This window comes from Staurois parvus, unplaced genomic scaffold (assembly GCF_062004578.1).
Source record: "Staurois parvus isolate SC_StPar_1 unplaced genomic scaffold, SC_StPar_1.0 ptg000586l, whole genome shotgun sequence".
Lineage (NCBI taxonomy): Eukaryota > Metazoa > Chordata > Amphibia > Anura > Ranidae > Staurois > Staurois parvus.
The window spans coordinates 1,810,043-1,831,015 of NW_028318382.1; the positions used below are offsets into that span (position 1 = coordinate 1,810,043).

Genomic DNA, 20,973 nt, shown 5'->3' on the forward strand with positions numbered 1-20,973 from the left:
CTCTGGGATTCTTCTTTACCTCATGCAGCATTCTGCGCTGTGCTCTTGCAGTCATTTTTACAGGACGACCACGCCTAGGGAGAGTAGCAACAGTGCTAAACTTTCTCCATTTGTAGACAGTCTGTCTTACCGTGGACACATGAACATCAAGGCTTTTGGAGATACTTTTGTAACCCTTTCCAGCTTCATGCAAGTCAACAATTCTTGACCGTAGGTCTTCTGAGAGCTCTTTTCTGCGAGGCATGGTTCACATCAGACAGTGCTTCTTGAAACCAGTAAACCCAAAACAGGTGTGTGTTTTTTAAGGGCAGGACAGCTGTCAGCAACACATCCAATGTCATCACACTGATTGGAGTCAAGGTTGGCTCACTCCTGGCTCCAATTATCTCTGGGAGAAGTCATTAAGCTAGGGCCTCACATACTTTTTCCTCCCTGCACTGTGAATGTTTACATGTTATGTGCAATTAAACCATGGCAACATCTAATGTTTGTGTAGTATTATGTTCAGCAGACTGTGTTCTTCTATTGTTGTGACTTAGATGACGTTCAGAGCACATTTTATGCCCAGTTCATGCAAAACTCCATGTAATCCCAAGGGGTTCACATACTTTTTCTTGCAACTGTATATCATGATATATAAATGCTTCAGATGCGTGGGAACATCAAAAATAGGATGCAGGTACAAAAAATATCCGATTGTGGGATGCAGATGGATGAACACATGGAATTATACAGTGTTGAATGATTCATACTGTCCCATGATCTTTCAAAGCTTGAATACTGTGTGGTATAAATCATGAATTATTGTGGAAATATGTATATTATCCCGTAAGGGTATTCCTCCAATTAGGCATAGTAGTGAATATAAAGTACAGCTGAGAGATAGTTGAAAGACTTCAGGTGAGGTGTGCAATAGCATATGATGATGATTTGTAGTACACCACACTCACCACCATCATGTTGGCCGAGAGCCAGGCTGATTCCAGATAGTTGAACTCTCAATGTGCTGTAACTTTGCTGTCATATAGTAGATGAATGATGAATACACCACACAGTCCCCGTCAGGGTAATAATCAGACCTCATATTGTAAATTGCAAAGTATGCAGTGTTCCCTCTGGATCAGAAGGCATGTCGAGTGGCGCAGAATCTAAGACTGCTCTCACGTGGGACGTTGCTTCTGGGTGTGATGATGTCAGTACATTACATTGACGCGTTTCGTCTGCCAATAGGTGCAGATTTAAGAAACTACAAATCATCATCATATGCTATTGCACACCTCACCTGAAGTATTTCAACTATCTCTCAGCTGTACTTTATATTCACTACTATGTCTAATTGGAGGAATACCCTTACGGGATAATATACATATTTCCATGATACTTTATGATTTACACCACATAGTATTCAAGCTTTGAAAGAACATGGGACAATATGAATCATTCAACACTGTATAATTCCATGTGTTCATCCATCTGCATCCCACAATCGGATATTTTTTCTACCTGCATCCTATTTTTGATGTTCCCACGCATCTGAAGCATTTACAGTTGCAAGAAAAAGTATGTGAACCCCTTGGGATTACGTGGAGTTTTGCATGAATTGGGCATAAAATGTGCTCTGAACGTCATCTAAGTCACAACAATAGAAGAACATAGTCTGCTGAACATAATACTACACAAACATTAGATGTTGCCATGGTTTAATTGCACATAACATGTAAACATTCACAGTGCAGGGAGGAAAAAGTATGTGAGGCCCTAGTTTAATGACTTCTCCCAGAGCTAATTGGAGCCAGGAGTGAGCCAACCTTGACTCCAATCAGTGTGATGATATTGGATGTGTTGCTGACAGCTGTCCTGCCCTTAAAAAACACACACCTGTTTTGGGTTTACTGGTTTCAAGAAGCACTATCTGATGTGAATAATGCCTCGCAGAAAAGAGCTCTCAGAAGACCTACGATCAAGAATTGTTGACTTGCATGAAGCTGAAAAGGGTTACAAAAGTATCTCCTTGAGCCTTGATGTTCATGTGTCCACGGTAAGACAGACTGTCTACAAATGGAGAAAGTTTAGCACTGTTGCTACTCTCCCTAGGCGCGGTCGTCCTGTAAAAATGACTGCAAGAGCCCAGCACAGAATGCTGCATGAGTTAAAGAAGAATCCCAGAGTGTCAGCTAAAGACCTACAGAAATCTCTGGCACATGCTAACATTTTTGTTGACACATCTACAATAAGGAAAACATTAAACAAGAATGGAGTACATGGGAGGACACCACGGAGGAAGCCATTGCTGGCCAAAAAGAAGATTGCAGCACGTTTGAAGTTTGCAAAAGAGCACCTGGATGTTCCACAGCACTACTGGCAGAATATACTGTGGACAGATGAAACCAAGATTGAGTTGTTTGGGAAGAACACACAACACTATGTGTGGAGAAAAAAAGGCCCAGCACACCAACATCAAAACCTCATCCCCACTGTGAAACATGGCGGAGGGAGCATCATGGTTTGGGGCTGCTTTGTTGCCTCAGGGCCTGGACGGATTGTTGTCATTGATGGGAAAATGAATTCCAGAGTTTATCAAGACATTTTGCTGGAAAACGTACGACCATCTGTCCGCCAACTGAAGCTCCGCAGAGGATGGGTGATGCAACAGGACAATGACCCAAAGCATACAAGTCATTCAACAAAACAATGGCTGCAACAGTCCAGAATACGCCTTCTGGAGTGGCCCAGTCAGAGTCCTGACCTCAACCCCATTGAAATGCTGTGGCATGATCTTAAGAGAGCGATTCACACCAGACATCCCAAGAATATTGCTACACTGAAACAGTTTTGTGAAGAGGAGTGGTCCAAAATGACTCCAGATCGTTGTGCAGGTCTGATCTGCAACTACAGGAAACGTTTGGTTGAGGTTATTGCTGCCAAAGGAGGGTCAACCAGTTATTAAGTCCAAAGGTTCACATACTTTTTCCTCCCTGCACTGTGAATGTTTACATGTTATGTGCAATTAAACCATGGCAACATCTAATGTTTGTGTAGTATTATGTTCAGCAGACTGTGTTCTTCTATTGTTGTGACTTAGATGACGTTCAGAGCACGTTATGCCCAATTCATGCAAAACTCCACGTAATCCCAAGGGGTTCACATACTTTTTCTTGCAACTGTATATATCATGATATACGCCTAGCCATACTTTTTGCATTTACTATCATATTACATGTATAGTCATTATGCTAATTATACAGGGCTATGGTTTACATGGTCACATATAGTTTCTAATGAAACATTTCAGCGCTGCTTAGAATCACTAACCAGTCTTAAGTGATTCCCACTGAAATATATTAATGTTGCAATCCGGATTGCTTCTGTTTTGTTTTTAAATGTGTTCAGTGATTGTATGTGTCGCCATCCACGGATATTATTTTTTTCCCAACATGGGATTAATAAAAATATGTGATTTTACATATGAGCTATGTTGCTTGGGTGTTTATTGCCTACTTTGGTAGTTTGCATCTTGCAACTACTACTCTTTTTGCTATTTATAAATGCTGCTCAGCCATGGACAGGAGGCTTTGTATTTTATGAACGAATGCAAGGTTTCCTCTGAGGTTGCGATTGTGAAGTCATCTGCCTACCTCAGCCAACCAGGGGAAGCCTTATATTCATTCATAAAATGCAAGAGTTCCTGTGAATGGCTTAGAAGTACTCAGCCCAACACAATTTTGTTCTAGGAGTGGAACTGGAAGTCCGCATCCTGCTGATGGGCACAGCACTGTATACAGCTGATGCTACATACAGTTTATACAGCACATACAGCAGGCACATCTGTTAGTGATAAAAAGAATTCATTTGGACCAACTTTGTCAGAACAAACTAAAGTTCACCAAACCTGTAGTTAGGCTTTAGTGAAATGTACTCACACAACTGGAGTAATTCTGCATTCAAGTCTATATGAAGTAACCTTATTGCACTGCTCATGCAATAACTTCACACAGGCTTTAAGGGGACCATACTCCAATGGTATTGGTACTGCTTGTTCATGATCTTCACTGAAGAAATGTCTGAATGTAGGACGCAAAGGAACTGTCAAAGACAGGCAAGTGGACACACTGGTGTGGGGAGGGGGGTAAAGCAGAACTTCACCCAAAAGGGAAAGTTCCGCTTGTTTGCATCCCGCTTTGACAGGTACCCGCTCTTATTTCTGGGTAAGATAGCCGCGGCAATCTTTTGGCCCCTCCTCATTCCCCCCGGGACACACAAGTCCCAGAAGATTGCGGAACCAGTCACGCAGCTCACTACACCCAAAGCCGTTTGAAGAATCATCACAGGTGAGGACATCGCTGGATCCCTAGCCAGGTAAGTGTCCTTATATTAAAAGCCAGCAGCTACAGTATTTGTAACTGCTGACTTTTAATTTTTGTTTTGGGGTTATCCAAAGCTGAATATAGTCTTTAGATACTTCAGAATCATTATACGATAGTTTTTTTAAAACCCATTTACCACTTCATTTAAATGGGCAATAAAAGAGACATTTGGATTTTTTTTTTTTTAGAAATCATACTTACCTAGGTGGATGCCACATCTGTCTGCTGTCGGCTGAAATTGGGTCACAGGAGTCCAGAACAAACTGACAGATTAGCTTTAGCTGTACTTCTTTAAGCTCTCACAGATGGGCTTCTACAAGTATCCTGCCTAGATATTTGTTGCTAGTCGCCAAATGAACCTCCATGCATGCCTAACAAATAGAGGTTGTCAAACAGATATCTGATTTACAGCCCTCAAGAGGCTGATAGAAAAAGAAAAAAAGCATGTACCCCTATTTATAGACCTGTAATTTATAGGCATTTGTTCACGTCAGACAGGTTTTCCATTAAAGCAGGGCAAATGCAAGTCAAAGACACTTATCAAATTCTGAATGATCTCAGAAGCATCTCCAAAGAATCTATGGAGTCAAACACACTGGGAAAAGCTTTGTTGTGAAAAGAGGACTCCGCTACACACTGCAGGAAATCTCAACGCACGTTTACTGGAAAGCGATGTCCTGATTTGATATTATGTAAAATAAGACTACACCTATGAAAATACATTTCCTGTGATTTCATTCTATAGCAGCTAACCAATAAGCTAAAATTAAAGATTTCCCATTGCACTTCATTATGTATATATAATTTTATTTATTTTAACAAAATAAATATTGTTTTGTGTCAGTGGCCTAATCATTTTACTGTTTCACCCATTTGGTTTCACACTCACATGCAGCCCTCTCCTCTCCTGCGTGAGTCTAATTTTGGCACATGCAATCAGAAGGGTTGTAAGATTTAATATTCTAACCAAAGAAAATCCTGTGCTCCTAGAGAACAGGTAACTACAAATACACTGCAAAGGATCCTAGGTAAAGTAACCTTTAACGGTTATTAGTGACGAATGTGGATTACCCAGGATCTTTTGTCTGTGTGCTGAGCTTAAATCTCAGATGAGATTATAAATAGAATAACAACGACTTTTTGTTATGTCACCTATCCAGCATGTCAGTAATGTATCTGTTTACTAAGGGCTTGTTCTGTAGTCAAAAGTGGTATCCTGTGAAATAAAATCATCCCCCTACCCACAAAAATTCTACAATACAGTTAAGTAAAATTACTAATTTTTAAACCTTTGGTACACCAGAACAAAACAGTGTGGGCACTTTCAGCATCACAGCATTTTCAGAAAATGAGTGCTCAATGCCATTTCTTAAAGTGCACCCATCATGATAAATGGGGGCAAGGCTATTGCCAAATTCTTTTAGGAGCAGCCAGTGCTTTGGCTCTCATTCTTTTGGCTTCACCAGTACGTAACAGCTGCTGGCCACCTAAATGGTTACTCATGATCTGAATATTTGTTCTAGCTCATGATCTGAATAATTGTCCTAGGACTCACTCATGACACAATTGTGATGGCAGTGCATAAGGATGACAACCTGGGAGTTAGATGCTTCTATTAGTAATATGAAACAGCTACCAATGCCAGTGCCCACCTTTCTATTAAGACTGATTTTGCGCCATGGTAATTGTGGAAGGTCATCACATCTAATAGGTGCACTGGTGTCTCTCCATAGAACTGCCATTTCAAAACCATAAACTCCATAAATGGGAGGAACTTCCTTTACAAGATTCAGATTGATATAAAAAAAATGTAAATGTAGAAAGTATCTCTACACTTGCACATTCTGTGTTGACTGGTTAGGTAACAGCGACATGTAATTGTTGCTTACTTCTGTTCCAGTGTTGCATTTTTATGGCTTAGGGCTCGTACATTCAAGTCTTATCTTACAAGGTCCTGGGCTTTCTGATGGCTTCAACATAGCATGTAATACCAGTCACTGCTGGGACAATGCTGTGGTGGATGCAGTGGTCAAATACATTTTGGCGCTAGGCTAAAATTTCAAGTGAATCTGACTTGGCCTAAAAACTTTCTAAAGCAACAAGACTGCTGAAGTGTAGGCCCCTCATGGTTCTTGCAAATACCTGTGTTAGGCTTAAAATCAATTTTTGTGATTCCTTCTTGGAGCATAGGCTGAGGATATGCCTCAACATCTGACCACTAGATTCCTCCGACTCCCACTACCTTTCAATCAAATGTCAAAGCTTGCCTTTCCAGCTTGTGCCTTCGACAGAAGTCAATTAAAGCGGGGGCGGCTACACACTGATCACACTTTGGCTGGTCCCTGCTGAACCAACCAAGCGACTGAATTTCAATCAGTGTATGGCTAGTTCAACACAGGTGTTTGTTGGCACACCAAGGTGCCTGCATTTCAGTACTATGACAGTTGTGCCATTTCTATATAGTGGAGGCTTTTTACACAATGGGACTGCAAGCAAAAGGCACAGCAGTGATCAAACGACCCTGTCTGAATGAGGAGATATTCACAAATATGAGCCCTTAAATTCACTTATCAAGCATATCTGCCTCCTGATTGCCCTGGCTTAGTGAGTCAGTGTCCCTAGATTTCGCCACTTGCATGGTAAAGTCTTTTGACAAAGCTCAAGTAAAGCAGCTGGGGGTCAAAATGCAGGACATGGACTTTCAGCTTACAGTATAGTTAAAGGCAAAACTTTTTCATTTTAAATAGTACTGACAGAGTGAAGAAGGATTAGAACACCTGATTTTTATTGCTGCCTGTGTCTCCATTAGGAAGATTTACTCTATTTGGCCTGTGTTATCATCGAGAGTGAAAGTGAAAGAAAATCCTACGTTTTGGGTTGTCAACAGAACAGGAAGTGTGGAAGTCTTCCAATCGGGGCACTAGCTCTTGTGACAACCCCCAGGGATTCCTTCACGTTGAAGGGATTTTCTCTCACTTCCTATTTTGTCTATAGAGAAAGAACTGAAGGGAAATCTCCTCAATGTGACACAGATGGCAAAAGAAGAAAACACCTGAAAGGGGTTAGAACCCTCCCTTAGTTTATCCAAAATGAAAAAGTTTGGCCTTTAGTCCTACTTTAACTAACTGTAATAACAGAGGTATTACAAATGTACATATTTTGGCTGCCCAATTCCCTCTATTCTGTAAGCCTGGATGTACTACATTAATATAAAGACCTGGATCTGACCCCCAGCTATTGTGGTTCCATATTTTTGCCTGATTATTAAAAGTAAAAAAAAAAAAAACAAACTCTTTACATGTATAAAATTTACATTTAAAAAGGACATAACCTCACAACCAGCAGCCATAGCAAAAAGCTTCTGTTTACAAAGACTCTTTCTACAACACATTCTGTCAAGCGTTCCTGGAGCAATTACATGTCAGGCTCAGCCACTAATGAGAAGATATGGATAACAATCACACTGTTTCATGGTTCTCAATTCTTCAAATAACAACCTGGAAACCCCAGCACAGAGATATGTATGTATTATCTACTGTTCTCTGATTTGTATGAACTAAAAACAAAACTGCTAATGTTTAGCCCCATTAACATAAAATGTTTAATGGTTGGCGAGGTTACAGCAGCAATAAGCTGCCTTGTGTGAGTTCTGCAGTAACACCTTTTCTGGTCTCATAAAGCAAAACCACGGAGTAGAGAGGGATGTCCCCTGCGAGTGTGGATGAAGGAAGGTGGGGAGTGCAGAAGGAAGGAACAAGCAGATGCCACTTCAGTGGAGGCCCTTGTAAGCATCCAGGTTGAATGCAGTGTCCAGCAATCTCTTCAGTTCTGTGGTGTGGGTTTTCTTGTTGCCAGTGGCGGGAGCAGCTGCAGGTTCTCGTCCAGCATACCTGGAGCATAAAATAAAACCAAGAGGTTTAATAAGACACACACTAATTGCCCATACACAGTGTAGGTTCTCATTTTGGAGGAAAATGCAGTATCTGAATGCCAGTGTGGAACCACTATGAAGTCCATTATATGACTAAGTCTACTTATTTCACTTTAGTATAGAAGCAGCTACTTTATGCATTCAACTAGTGACATTACTGTGCCATGATGGGACTGAATCTGTGGAGTGCTAGATTTCCCTGAGTGCATCAAATATCCTAAATGGGTATGCTGGCAAAAGTAGAAGTTAATCAGGTAGGCTGCATTTCCAGGAGCCAGGGCCACAATTTGGGACATGTTTGTTAAAAATCCAAAAGAAAAGGAAAAAACAACAAAAAAAAAAAAAAAAAAAAAGGGAAGGGAACATCAGGAACAAATTTTGTTTGCAGCATATGTTTATAGCTGAAGCATTTTGGCAGTTCTAAGGCCCCTCTTTGTGAGGACATGAGCAATGCTGAAAATAGAGAAGGATCTGGATGAATAAAAATCACAAAAGGAGCGAGTTTAGGAACAATATGTTGCAGGGAAGGCAGAAAAGACTGCTCCAGTGTAGAGAAAAAAAAACATGGCTGTCCCAGCATATTAAATTCTCAGCATTTTAAATATTTTTACTGCACATAAGTAAAAATTGTCACCCAACCAACTCCTCCACCCTGCCGATCGCAGATAATTTGGTAAGTCAAACATTTCCACATATGTGCAATAGAAGGATTGAGATGCTGAGATTATGTAGTCGATGCAGCTACAAAATTGTATTGAGATACTGGAGGTGGACAAGACAAGCCTCCAACAGACACTGCAGTCAACATCAGGTTGGAATAGCCTTTTGTGTGGTACATTTTCCTATTTTGGATCCATTCTGCCAAACTGCAATTTTAGCAAAGTCCTAGCCCTAGAAAGCTTGAGGCGAGTTGGATTGTAAACAGATGCGACATATGATGAACTACTACGTTGGCATGCCTCTTTTTATACTATTGGATGACTGTGTCATGGGGCACTTAGCAGAACAGCCATGTTGTGTGCTACTTTGCCCTTCAGTTAACTAGCTTTAACAAAATCATATGAAGGCAGTCAATTTGTGTGTTGTATGTACAGCCCATCAATTCACAATAAACTAGTGATAATATGATGGTATTTGTCACTTTGCAGTTCAACTATTTTCTGTGCTGTGCTAAAACTTTACTTTGTTAATTAGGATTACTAATACTACTGTAACATTACAACAGTGACATCACTAAGGCAATGTATTCTGCTATAGTGACATCACCAACTCCTGCTACAGTGACACCAAATCCAAAAATTACAAGCATATTTGTTCTCTCTCCCATGCTACAGTTAGTTATATATCTGCTCCTTGTTATATCATAGACTACATCTGTTGAAAGGCTGAGCAAGCACACAAAAGAGCTTTCTTTTCTGTACATGAGTGACAGGTAAACTTTGAGTGAAACTTATAATGTAAAACCTATACAACTATTATAAGTTAAAGCAGGCACGAATTGCTGTCTGCAATTGCATTTTCTTTTTAATATTCCAAACCCAGGGGCACTAAATGTGCAAACTACCCCCATATCTCAATGCAATATGTACACATTATTTACCTATGGTGGGATGGGACCAAGGTTTTTAAAGCTATAAGGTTTAAAATGTGTGTACTGATTGAAGGTTTGTGCCCTGGGGCACTTAGGACAACACTTGGTGATTATGAAGGTTTTACATTACAACACATGCCGTTTATAAATTGGTGAGGCACAGCAGTCCTCTTTAGGCACAGGAAGTCTCTGCACTCACCAGACAGGTTTAGTGCGGTGTATCGTGGTGCGTAATCTTGGCTTTACGTAGTCATAATAACCCTGATTCTTGTGTTCCTCTTGACACCAGGCAATCTCTGCATTAGGATACTTGTTCACTTCCTTCTCCAATAGGTCGAAAGGGAATGGAGACAGCTAGAGAGGTGGAAATTATCAGAAAGTTATACATGGCATTTCAAGGGAAAACAGAGTGAGTTTTTGTAAATTTTTATAGATTCAGAAGTTTATACACTGATGTTTTAGATCTGTTTATGTGTTTCATATATTTTTTTCATTTCTGTAAAATCTGGAATTCCCACCTGTTGATTGTTTCTGCAGGCTGAAAGACTCAACAGGTCACTACTAGCAAAAAGCAAGGCAACTGTGCACCAACTCTAAAGCTGGGTATACAATAGTAGAATTTTGTTTGACATTTTTCATTGTAAGAACAGTCTATTTTTCATTAGTGGGGTCAAATTGATACCCGGTCTTGATTTCAGTGAGGAGAAAATTCAAAGGAGCAAAATGGAAATTATTTTTCAAATGTACAAATTTCTAACAGTGTATGTGGTTTTCATTTGGTAAAGACCATTCATTCCAGAATCGAAAAGAAAACAACCTTTTGAATTTTCGTAGGGATATTTGTACAAATTTTTGTTCTAAAATCTACTATCGTATACCCAGCCTATCAGTCCCTGTTAGTAATTTGAATTCCTGCAATTCATATACACTATACAACCAAAAGTATTGGGACACCCCTCCAAATCATCGGATTCAGGTGTTCCAATAACCTCCATGGCCACAGGTGTATAAAATCAAGCAGTGATACAGACTGCTTCTACAAACATTTGTTAAAGACTAGGTCGCGCTCAGGAGCTCAGTGAAATCGTGAAAAGTGTGGTACTGTGATAGGTTGCCACCTGTGCATCTGTCGATCTGTTAAATTTCCTTGCTACTAAATATTCCATGGTCAACTGTTAGTGGTATTATAACAAAGTGGAATCAACTGGGAACAAAAGCAACTCATCCATGAATTGGCGGGCCACGTAAAATGAGTGGAGTCAGCGAATGCTGAAGCGTACAGTGCACAAAAGTCACCAACTGTCTGCAGAGTCAATAGCTACATACCTCCAAATTTCATGTGGTCTTTAGAGATTAGCACAACGAGTACAGAGGTTCATGGAATGGGTATCCATGGCCGAGCACCAGCATCCAAGCCTTAGATCACCAAGTACAGTGCAAAGTGTCGAAAGTAGTGGTGTAAAGTACGCCGCCACTGGACTCTAGAGCAGTGAAGGCATGTTCTCTGAAGTGACAAATCATGTTTCTCTGTCTGGCAATCCGATGGACCTGTCTGGGTTTGGCGGTTGCCAGGAGAACGGTACTTGCCTGACTGCATTGTGCCAAGTGTAAAGTTTGGAGGAGGGGGGATTATGGTGTTGGGTTGTTTTCAGAGGCTTGGCCCCTTAGTTCCAGTGCAGTGAACTCTTAAGTCGTCAGCATACTAAGACATTTTGGACAATTTCATGCTCCCAACTTTGTGGGAACAGTTTGGGGATCCTGTACCAACATGACTGCACATCACTACACAAAGCAAGGTCCATAAAGACATGGATGAGTGAGTTTGGGATGGAGAAACTTGACTGGCCTACACAGAGTCCTGACCTCAACCAGTAGAACACCTTTAAAATGAATTAGAGGAGAGACTACGAGCCAGGCCTTCTCGTCCGATATCAGTGCCTGACCTCACAAATGTGCTTCTGGAAGAATGGTCAAACATTCCCATAGACACTGCTAAACCATGTGGAAAGTCTTCTCAGAAGATATGAAGCTGTTATAGCTGCAAAGGGTGGGCCAACTTAATTTTGAACCCTGCGGACCAAAACTGGACTGCCCTTAAAGTTCATGTGTGTGTAAAGGCAGGCATCCCAGTACTTTTGGCAATATAGTGTTCACAACAAAGGCTATTCACTGTATAGCGGTAAGTTGCCTCAGTGAAAACATGCATGAACAGCTTTGTGATTACTACCTAGAAGTGGTAATTCTCAGCAGTGACAGAGGTCGAGAAAGCCTTGAAATGTGAGACTTTGCAAGTGGATGGATAACCAAGCTTGGAAAGTCTTGATGTTGAAGTTGAGGGAGAGAAATGAAAGAGCCGTTTGAGGGTTAGAAGGGAAGAAAGCCTGGCAGTCTACTCCTAAGGCATCTTTCAGTGGAAGATGGGTGCTCTTGCCACCAGTGACATCTTGATAAGAACATCCAGGGCTGAGTGGAAGAAGTGCTGTCCGTCATACAGGTCAAACATTTCTTACAAGAGAACTCCACAGTGCAGCATTTTAAGCCAAAGTGCCCAAGGCATATGCACTGACAGGAGACACATGCAAGAGAGACGATCATCACAATTGAGATTTCACACTACAACAATCTGCTCCATGCATTCAACGAGCAAAAGATCAACAGCAGCAGTGGTTAGATTATGTTTTATGAATCACAACCAACACCAGGTGTAGAGTTCTGGAAAGGGCCTGCAACCACTTACCAGTTGGGTCCTTAAAGTGGTTGTAAAGGCAGAAAGGCATTTTATGCAGTGAAGTAAAAAAACCTTCAGCATGCAGCCTCCTCGAGCAATGTGCACGAGAGCTGAGCTGTCTCGTTCCTCATTATCTCAGTGACAAGGAGCAGGGGGTGGGGCTGAACCCCTTTTTATGTGTGTCTTATGGAGCTGTGACAGGGGACCCCAGAAGAGGAGGATCAGGGTTGCTCTGTGTAAAATCATTGCACACGGCAGGTAAGTATATTAATTAAAAAAAAAAAAAAAAAAGCTTTACAATCACTTTAAACCCTTTGAGGACCAAGGGACGTATTTGTCCCATGTTTTTAATTGCGTGTATCATCTGATTAAGAACTTAAAACTCTTTTTTTTTTTTGGTTTGAGTAAAAATATTAGTTCTTATCAACAAACAACAAATGGATCTAGCTTTTTGCCAATTATTTCATGAAATGGCTTAATTACAGCAACTGAAGTGTACGAACTTTAAAAACAAAAAAATTGAGTCTTTTGGCGTTCCAAAATCTTACGGTCCTCAAAGGGTTAAAAGCAAGTGCATTTAATACCAATATAGTATTCAATTTAAGGAGGCATGGCCAGATCCACAGTGGAAACGGACCCTCTCTGAACAAAATCAGCACCAAATGAATACAAAGCCAGCAAGCACTGATATAAGCAATGGGCTAATCTTCTAGCTTTAAGATGAGCCAGCACAGACTATTTTTTCTTTTTGGAGTAATAGCAGAAGACTGCAACTCCTCACCATTAAGCACACCTGACAAGGATGTGAACAATCAAAGTCTCAACTCAGAAGCAGGAACGGCTGAAAGGAAATCTGAAACAGAATCTGCTGGAAAGTGAACAGGAGCTCGCTTGTAGCATCTGCAATGTTTAGAGACAGTAAACAACTGGTAATATGGGTCGAAAGGTTCAGCATGACTATAGTAAAAACCTTAGGCAAGAGCACAGAGGACCCAGCCCCAACTGAGGGAGCTATGGAGGACTCAGAGGAGGAGAGAGTCTCTGAAATCAGAAGGTAGCATAGCTTCAGGCTGGGGGGAGGGAGAGAATGTTCACTGCACACAAGTTTTTTACCTTCATGCATAGAATACATGAAGGTAAAAAAACATGAGCTTTTACAATCACTTTAAACTGCAGAGGAATCAGAGTGTATATATCAAGCTGCAAAGGTAGCGGAGGGGGGTGTACTGCCCAAGATGCAATGGAGGTGCCCTGCACCTGAGTACAATGCCCATGGTTGTGGCGCACTTGTTCGAGATTAACGGGTTAAAAAAAGGCGACGAGGAGGGGATATAATGCCTCCTCACCCCCTGTCAAACGTCCTGATCTGAGCACACAACACTCTTTGGAGGGCACGATACACAAAACAGCAAGCACTAAGTCAGTCTTCAGAGACAAGCCAAGTTCATAGGCAATGAATGGATGTTGTATGGTTTAAAGACCAGGACTGAGGACAAATCAGACAATCTCCAGTTGCAGTGTAAAGAGGAGTTTTGATGGAAGAAAACTGCTAGAAAAATCATGTTCATCTTTAGAACAGTGGAGGTAAGGAAATTACATCCATGATACTAGGACACTAGCAAAAAACTGAGGAATACTGTCAGTAAGAGGTTATACCTTGGGTTGGCCTACTGTTTGTTTGCCAATGTTCAGTTCTCCTGTGGAAGGCAGTATAACTCAAAGGCGAGTAAATTACTTGTCCCACAATGGATAGGAAAGTAAAGTACATTGAGACACTTTTTTTCTCCATGTAATTAGATGGGAAAAAGAACTTTGGATGTTTTATTTCCAATATCTGGTTTAAATATCCACTGGTTAATAAAACACATGAGAAGAGCATATGTGTAATATAAAAGTAGAGTACAAATAAAAACAGCCCTCTTTGAGAAAGATAGGTGCTTATATTAAAATGAGTCATACAAAGCACTGTGATGCTGTCTTCTGGGAATCTGATTGATGTCAGTCATAGGAAGATTGCAGGCTTAGGGTGGAAGGTTACCATCTTAATCAACATTAACTATTTTTAATTCTTATGCTGCTAGCATTAGTAAACAGATAGGAAAGTATATTACATTAACCTGTTTTAAACCTTTTTATTTTTATTTTTTTAACATTTCTTAAGTTATTTCCTGGTTTCCAGGCCTAGGTAAATCATATCATACATCCCAGGTGCCTTTAGGAGGGGAGGAGGGGCTTTCTCAGCTAAGCACACACTCCTTCCTCCATGGACTCCAAGAAGTAAATGCTACATGAATCATCTGCCATAACTCAACATTTTGACATACCTTCAGGGAAGGGTGCAATGCCCTGAATGCCCACTGTCTGAGATCGGAGCATTGTACTAATCTCCGTACCGCTGTCAAACTCAGATCAGCAAGTGAGTCTCTACAGCCATTGCGTCTCCATTAACTTCCACTGGCTGACCATAGGCAGCACAATGCTCCAGACGCATAAAACAATGGGCATTGCATGCCGAACAGACCCCTGTGCCTGTGTCAATGAGCCCTAAGACTTTATGGGGAGGACTTAAACTGTAGAATTCAGATTCAGGATGCAATTACTATACGAGTGGATCCATTAACAACAAACCATATATAGATCAAGGTAAACAGGTGACATTGTAACCATAAGTATTACCGTAGATCTCTCAATGGAAAACTTTCCTTGTTGGAATGACTATCATCAGTTTTAAAGATCTGATTTTAGGACATGCAAGTGTTTCATTTATATTATTGAAACTCTAGGAATTAAATTATTTGGGGTTTGGAGTGTGATGGATTTAAACACGCCATATAGGTGAGCATTTTTCATTATCTTGTACATTTTTATTTTTATCATGGAGTTCTGAAGTGAGGAGAAAAACACAGACACAGAAGCCCAAACAGAAGGGAAGGCTCATTAACACCATAACACCAGCACTGGTGCATAATGTGAATGTGCTGGCATGCTTTTTTAACTCAAGCTGCAATGCATTTTTAAAGCTAAAGTCCAGGAATTAAAAAAAAAATAAAAATAATACTCTTGCTGTGTGAATCTCTGCACTGCAAGAGTTTAAATGCTCATTAAATTTAGGGGATAAAGAATAAGATGTATTACTTTACTTCTTGTGTCCTGAAGCTCTTCTCTGCATCTGCTCAAGTGTAGTCCCTCTACAGCTCATTTACAAATCAGGGCTTCCTTTGTAGTGCTGCACCATATGGTACACAATTTATGACATATATTCTTTTGAGGTAAAGGATTTGGGTGCTAGCAGCTTTGCTATGGTAGAGTTCATTCATTTAGTGCAGGAGGAACCACTACACCAATTACTTTTTGTAAGGGTAATTTTTTTGGTAATTCCCATTGTTGAGTACAGTTTTACCATCTGCAGCACATGGAGATGCATCGCAGTGTGTTGGATATGCACTATGCAAAAATCCTACAGGTACTTTTTTTTCCCTCCCCAGTGTACACCAACAAAGTGTGCTGTATGGACTGAAGCCATAGGGCATAAGGCTATTTGCCCTGTCCTTCCTCTAAAATTGCTTTGGCAATGCAGTCCAACAATGATAGTGTGAATGAGCCCTAACACCAAATAATCATTTCAGAAACGCTCTCACCTGCTCCACACGAGTAATAGCCACTTCAGACTCCATTCCTCTGGTGCTGCGCTCTTTGGTCAGTTCATAATATATTTTGCCTGTGCAGAAGACCACACGTTTCACCCCAGTGGGGTTTTGGGAAGCAGGTCCGGCATCTGGGATTATTCTTTCAAAGTGAGTGCCTTCAGTAAAAGAGTAGAGAACACATTGCTAAAGGCTACTGCTACAGGATTTCTGAACAAAGTCAGTTTTGCAGTGGAAAAATATTACTTTCACTATTTCACCTTGGTTTCAAAGATGCACTCCACCTACATTTGATATTTCAGTTATATGTCGCTGATGACAAACTGAATTACATGATGAATACTTATCTCTTAATGACCAAGCATTGCTTGCCCAAACTTTTAGTTTTCCCACCTGCTGTAGCTAGTGTAAAGCCAAGAAGTTGGGTCACGCTACCCTGTTAGATTTCACATAATGTTTAATACCAGGGGACTCCAGCTGTGAGATTGTGATGTAATTTTAGCTTTGTGGATGAGGGTGGAAACACAAATAGCTGCAAGTAGTTTCAAAGCTAGAATGAAATTCAGAAATGTTCTGGTCCCCACCAAAATCTAAAATGGAGTTTGTGGAGGAGTTAGGTTTAAAAGGCTTCTGGTCTAGTAATAGTAACATAAATACAGTAATTTATTTAATAATTTCATTAATGATCCTTTTAAATCTGCCTAGCAGATTTACAGTCATGAGTGTACATCAAGAGCAGTCATTGATATCACTGGGCCACTGCTATTTAAGTGGCCATAGACAAGTAAACGTCCCACAGATACTGCATGTCCATCCCATAAACTGTGCTGTACAGAAACTGTTACAAATTTTTGGGCAATTCCAGTTCAACACAAAAAGAAAAAGATCATCTTTAGTTAAGTTATCTGAAAAGAATGTGCATTAAAGTATATCTGAACCCTTACCTTGTAAAACAACCCAATAAATTTAAAATAGAAATTCAAGGCAAAATATTTGTATATATAAAAACATTATTAATTCCTTTCTTCTTCTTTTTTTTTTTTAATAAGTGATCACATAATTTCTTGTTTTCAGTTGCATTAGGGTATTGGAAAGGTGTGGGTGGAGAAACAGTGAATGGCTGTGCAGAGGGGCATGTCAGCACAAGACTTGGCATTGTGAAACAAGCAGGCTGTGCTACCAGCACAGCCAGAAAACTGACCACGATGCAATGGATGTGCTTTCCTACCTATCATGGTCAGTTTACAATAGGAAGTCAAGGGGCCTAGCAGGATGACCAGGAATTTCACACAAAGGAAGCAATGCAAAAAGAACAGGATACATTTTAATACAAGTAAACAGTTCAACAGACACATATCAGAAAAATGAAATGTTGGGGTAACATGTTCTTTAATACTGCTGCCTGATTAGACTGACTGACTAGGGTTGGGCCTGTGAACTGCAAAAACTAGGCGGTGCTTTATCGACTGTAGAAGGGATGACTTCATTGAGTAAAAGCTGTACTGTTTTCTGGCTTTAACAAGCCATAACCAGCCTAGCACCTTCAGTAAGAAAAAAAAGTGATAAGTTTGAGAACAAAGGCTTCCTGTGATTAGGTCTTCATTGGAACTGCATCTAATTAAAGATGAATTGCACTCAAACAGCTAATTACACACATGAAATACATATGATGGAGCCATTTTACATGCCAAAGAATTTCTGTCTATGCAACCGAGATTTACACAGCTCCATCAAACATCTGACTGGCTTCCACTCCAGCCCTTCCCCTCCTAATCTGAGTGCTGCTGTACAGGAAATTGCAAGAGGCTAATACCAAGCCTCCCTGGAGTTTAGCTTAAATAATATATATTGTTCATTTATTACCTAGTGAAGCAGTGGACCAAACAGTGTCAAATACAGACAGTAGCCTTCTAAATATATGTAACAATTGTACCTGCATCCATTTCACCAGGGTTAAGCACCACTTGGCTTCTATGAATGAATGCACTATACAAGCTATACAGACGTGTCTTTAACCAGTCAGTGCAAGCCTTGGTAGTGACATTTGCTCATTTGATTTCACCAGTGCTCAGCAAGGTGAAGAAAGCAGGTCAGCAGAGTAACCCTTTTGGCTGACATCAGTGCCCATAACCAATATTCCATCACTACATATCACTGATCTATATGTCATGTCTATAATCATATCATAATACATGTGGAGCAGGTGTAGATGGTAACTTAAAGAGGCCTAATTTTGAATACCATGTCATGAGTTTAGATTTAATTCTGCTGTTAATATGATGCATGCTTCTAATGTATTCTGTAATGGTTAGATATTCAATGTCTTTATTGTTCTATTGCTTGTTGCTTGTAAATACTAATACAAATTGCCTTTAAAAAAACTCCAAAACTTGCAGCAGAGGATAAGTACTTGGTCCTGGGTACCTTTAGCAGCAATCTGACCACTTCTTAAAACTTTAATTTCCTGTCTGTACTAGCCCATGCTCCTTCCTATACCCCTGCTGCTATATATGTACTCTATGTAGCAGATTATCAGGAGCCTGCACAGTTACATGTTGGCAATGGTAGGACTTCAGAGGAGATCAGTGATTTGTTACCTGTGCACCCATAAAAGAAGTGCTAGCTCGAGAAAAGTCATTAATGCACACAAAGGTAACCTAAGCAGAAGTTGACTGTGATATATGCAGAATGGAGGAGGTGTTACTGCTGGCACTATTCAGTATTCTGCTGTATGCCAGTTCCTACTATCAGCCTCTCTGCCCTGTCCTCAGATAAATGAAAAGTTGCTCAGTGAGCCTTAAAACCTGAATAAATCAGACACAGATATACTAAACTTTGATCTGACAGCTCTGAGTCTGCTGATGTCACATCAGGGTTGGTGGCACCTGGCAGCAGTCTCAGGCCTGTTCAATGTGATGACATCATCAATAATTTTAAAGATATTAAATGCACAAAACAAGATAATTTGACATATACCTGACAGATAAAGCTTTCATAACCTAAAAGATGCAGCTTTTCATGCCATCACTTCTTAAAGCTGATCCCCATCCGGTTTTTATAGGTTATGTGCATGTTGTTAGACAGGCAGCTACATTCTAATTATTAGATTACTGCCTCCTATACTGGCAAAGATCAACATATACTGTATATTCTAAGTGATCACTTGGCACCTTTGTGTTATCTTGGATAAAAGCTGGAATTCCTCCATAACATTAAAGAGAGCTATCAAACTGCATCTTAAATGCAGTTTTAAATTGTGTTTTAAAACATATGGTTGAGATTGTCATGGTAAGTGGTTTCTGAGACGATTTTACGATGCTGAAAATAAAATAGGTCGTCATCCCTCTTTACCTGCCAGCATGTCATCAAAACTTGACCTTGTTTCAGGGTGACGAAGAAGAGACTTTGGAGTGAAGACAATCAGCTGTATGGTGGAAAAATATATAAAGGATCAGAAGCAGGATTATTAAAAAATACAGCAACATCACACAACTTAGTAGCCTACTGCTAAACCTTTATTTTTTTATTTTTATTTTTTTTTATAAAGATCCTTTAAATCTAGAATAAAATATCCACACAATTTTATGCTCTTCTTTGTTAAATGCACAAAATGTAAACTGGTTAATGATCATTTTTCAATGATAATGCAAGTTCCCCTTGTTTACCCCCCCCCCCCCCAAATTATCATATAAAGTGCTGTTTATAACACCGGACTGCACCTGAGCGTGGCAGAAAAGGAGGCATTACAAAGATACAGGTGAAAGGTGCAATGTGCAAAGGTTTTATAGACAGTGGCTAGTGGGCAACATGTGGGTTAAATGGTTAACGCTCATGTCTTGCAACTCAAAGGTCTTGTATTTTTTCACAGGATACCTAATCTGTATGTTCTCCGTGTTAGTAAGGCCAGATCCATACTATGTGTTGCGTAATGCAATACGTTTCTGTGCATTAAGGCATGCTGTGCAAAGGCAGGCCATCCATTTTGAATGGGCTACCTGTTTTAGATACAAGTCACATAAGGCCAGGGAGTCGGTCTTGTGGCACCAGAGCTTTTTGCCCTCTGTGTATTTGAAATCATATCTTTACATTTTTATTTCCTTTGGGATGTTGGTACGGTGTAGGTCTGATTTTCATACATTTATCTGACAAGGTGTTAACCAGCTCACCGGTTTACGGAAAGGTAGTAAGATCTGTCTGCGGAGAACGTGGAAAAAATTGGCAGGAGTGGAGCAATTCACAACAATCCAGTTGCAGTCATAAAGCTGGCGGACAGCAAAATCGTCGGAACTTTTCTGTGTCGGGTAGAAAAAAAAACCCTATGAATTTAACTTTGATTCCATATGCATTTCAAAAGCTCAATAAAATTTCAATATACAGCCTTACATAAAAGACGACTTGTAAAATATAAGTATTGTGTTGTTCAGTAGGATTGAAAGCAGTTGTGAGGTGGTGCAACAACCTGTAACAGCTAATAGACTTAAAGTGATATTAAAGGCAATTTTAAAAAAAAAAAAAACCCAAACATGTCATATATAGCTACTCTGTGCAATGGTTTTGCAGAGAGCAGCCCCGATCCTCCTCTTCTCAGGTCCCCAGCTAATACTCCTGGCCTCTCCCTCCTTCTGAGTGCCCCCAGAGTAAGCAGCTTGCTATGGGGGCTCCTGAGCCACTGCTCTGCGTGACCATGCATAGAATGCATGAAGGCAAAAAACCTT

At 40.3% G+C, this 20,973-nt stretch overlaps 1 protein-coding gene across 3 annotated transcripts in view; it reads right to left on the reverse strand.

Annotated features, from left to right (window-relative positions):
- Positions 1–5,154: 5,154 nt before the first annotated feature.
- The window catches only part of OGDH (oxoglutarate dehydrogenase), a 127,261-nt gene continuing 111,442 nt past the window's right edge, over positions 5,155–20,973 (reverse strand). For all 3 annotated transcript variants that reach the window (XM_089692442.1, XM_089692441.1, XM_089692444.1), the window contains 5 exons: positions 20,425–20,550; positions 19,610–19,682; positions 16,253–16,416; positions 10,086–10,240; positions 5,155–8,254 (listed from right to left, as the gene is read on the reverse strand). In XM_089692442.1, the coding sequence (XP_089548568.1) occupies positions 8,134–8,254; positions 10,086–10,240; positions 16,253–16,416; positions 19,610–19,682; positions 20,425–20,550 (639 nt within the window). In that variant the 3' untranslated portion in view covers positions 5,155–8,133. The remainder of the gene's footprint in view (positions 8,255–10,085; positions 10,241–16,252; positions 16,417–19,609; positions 19,683–20,424; positions 20,551–20,973) is intronic.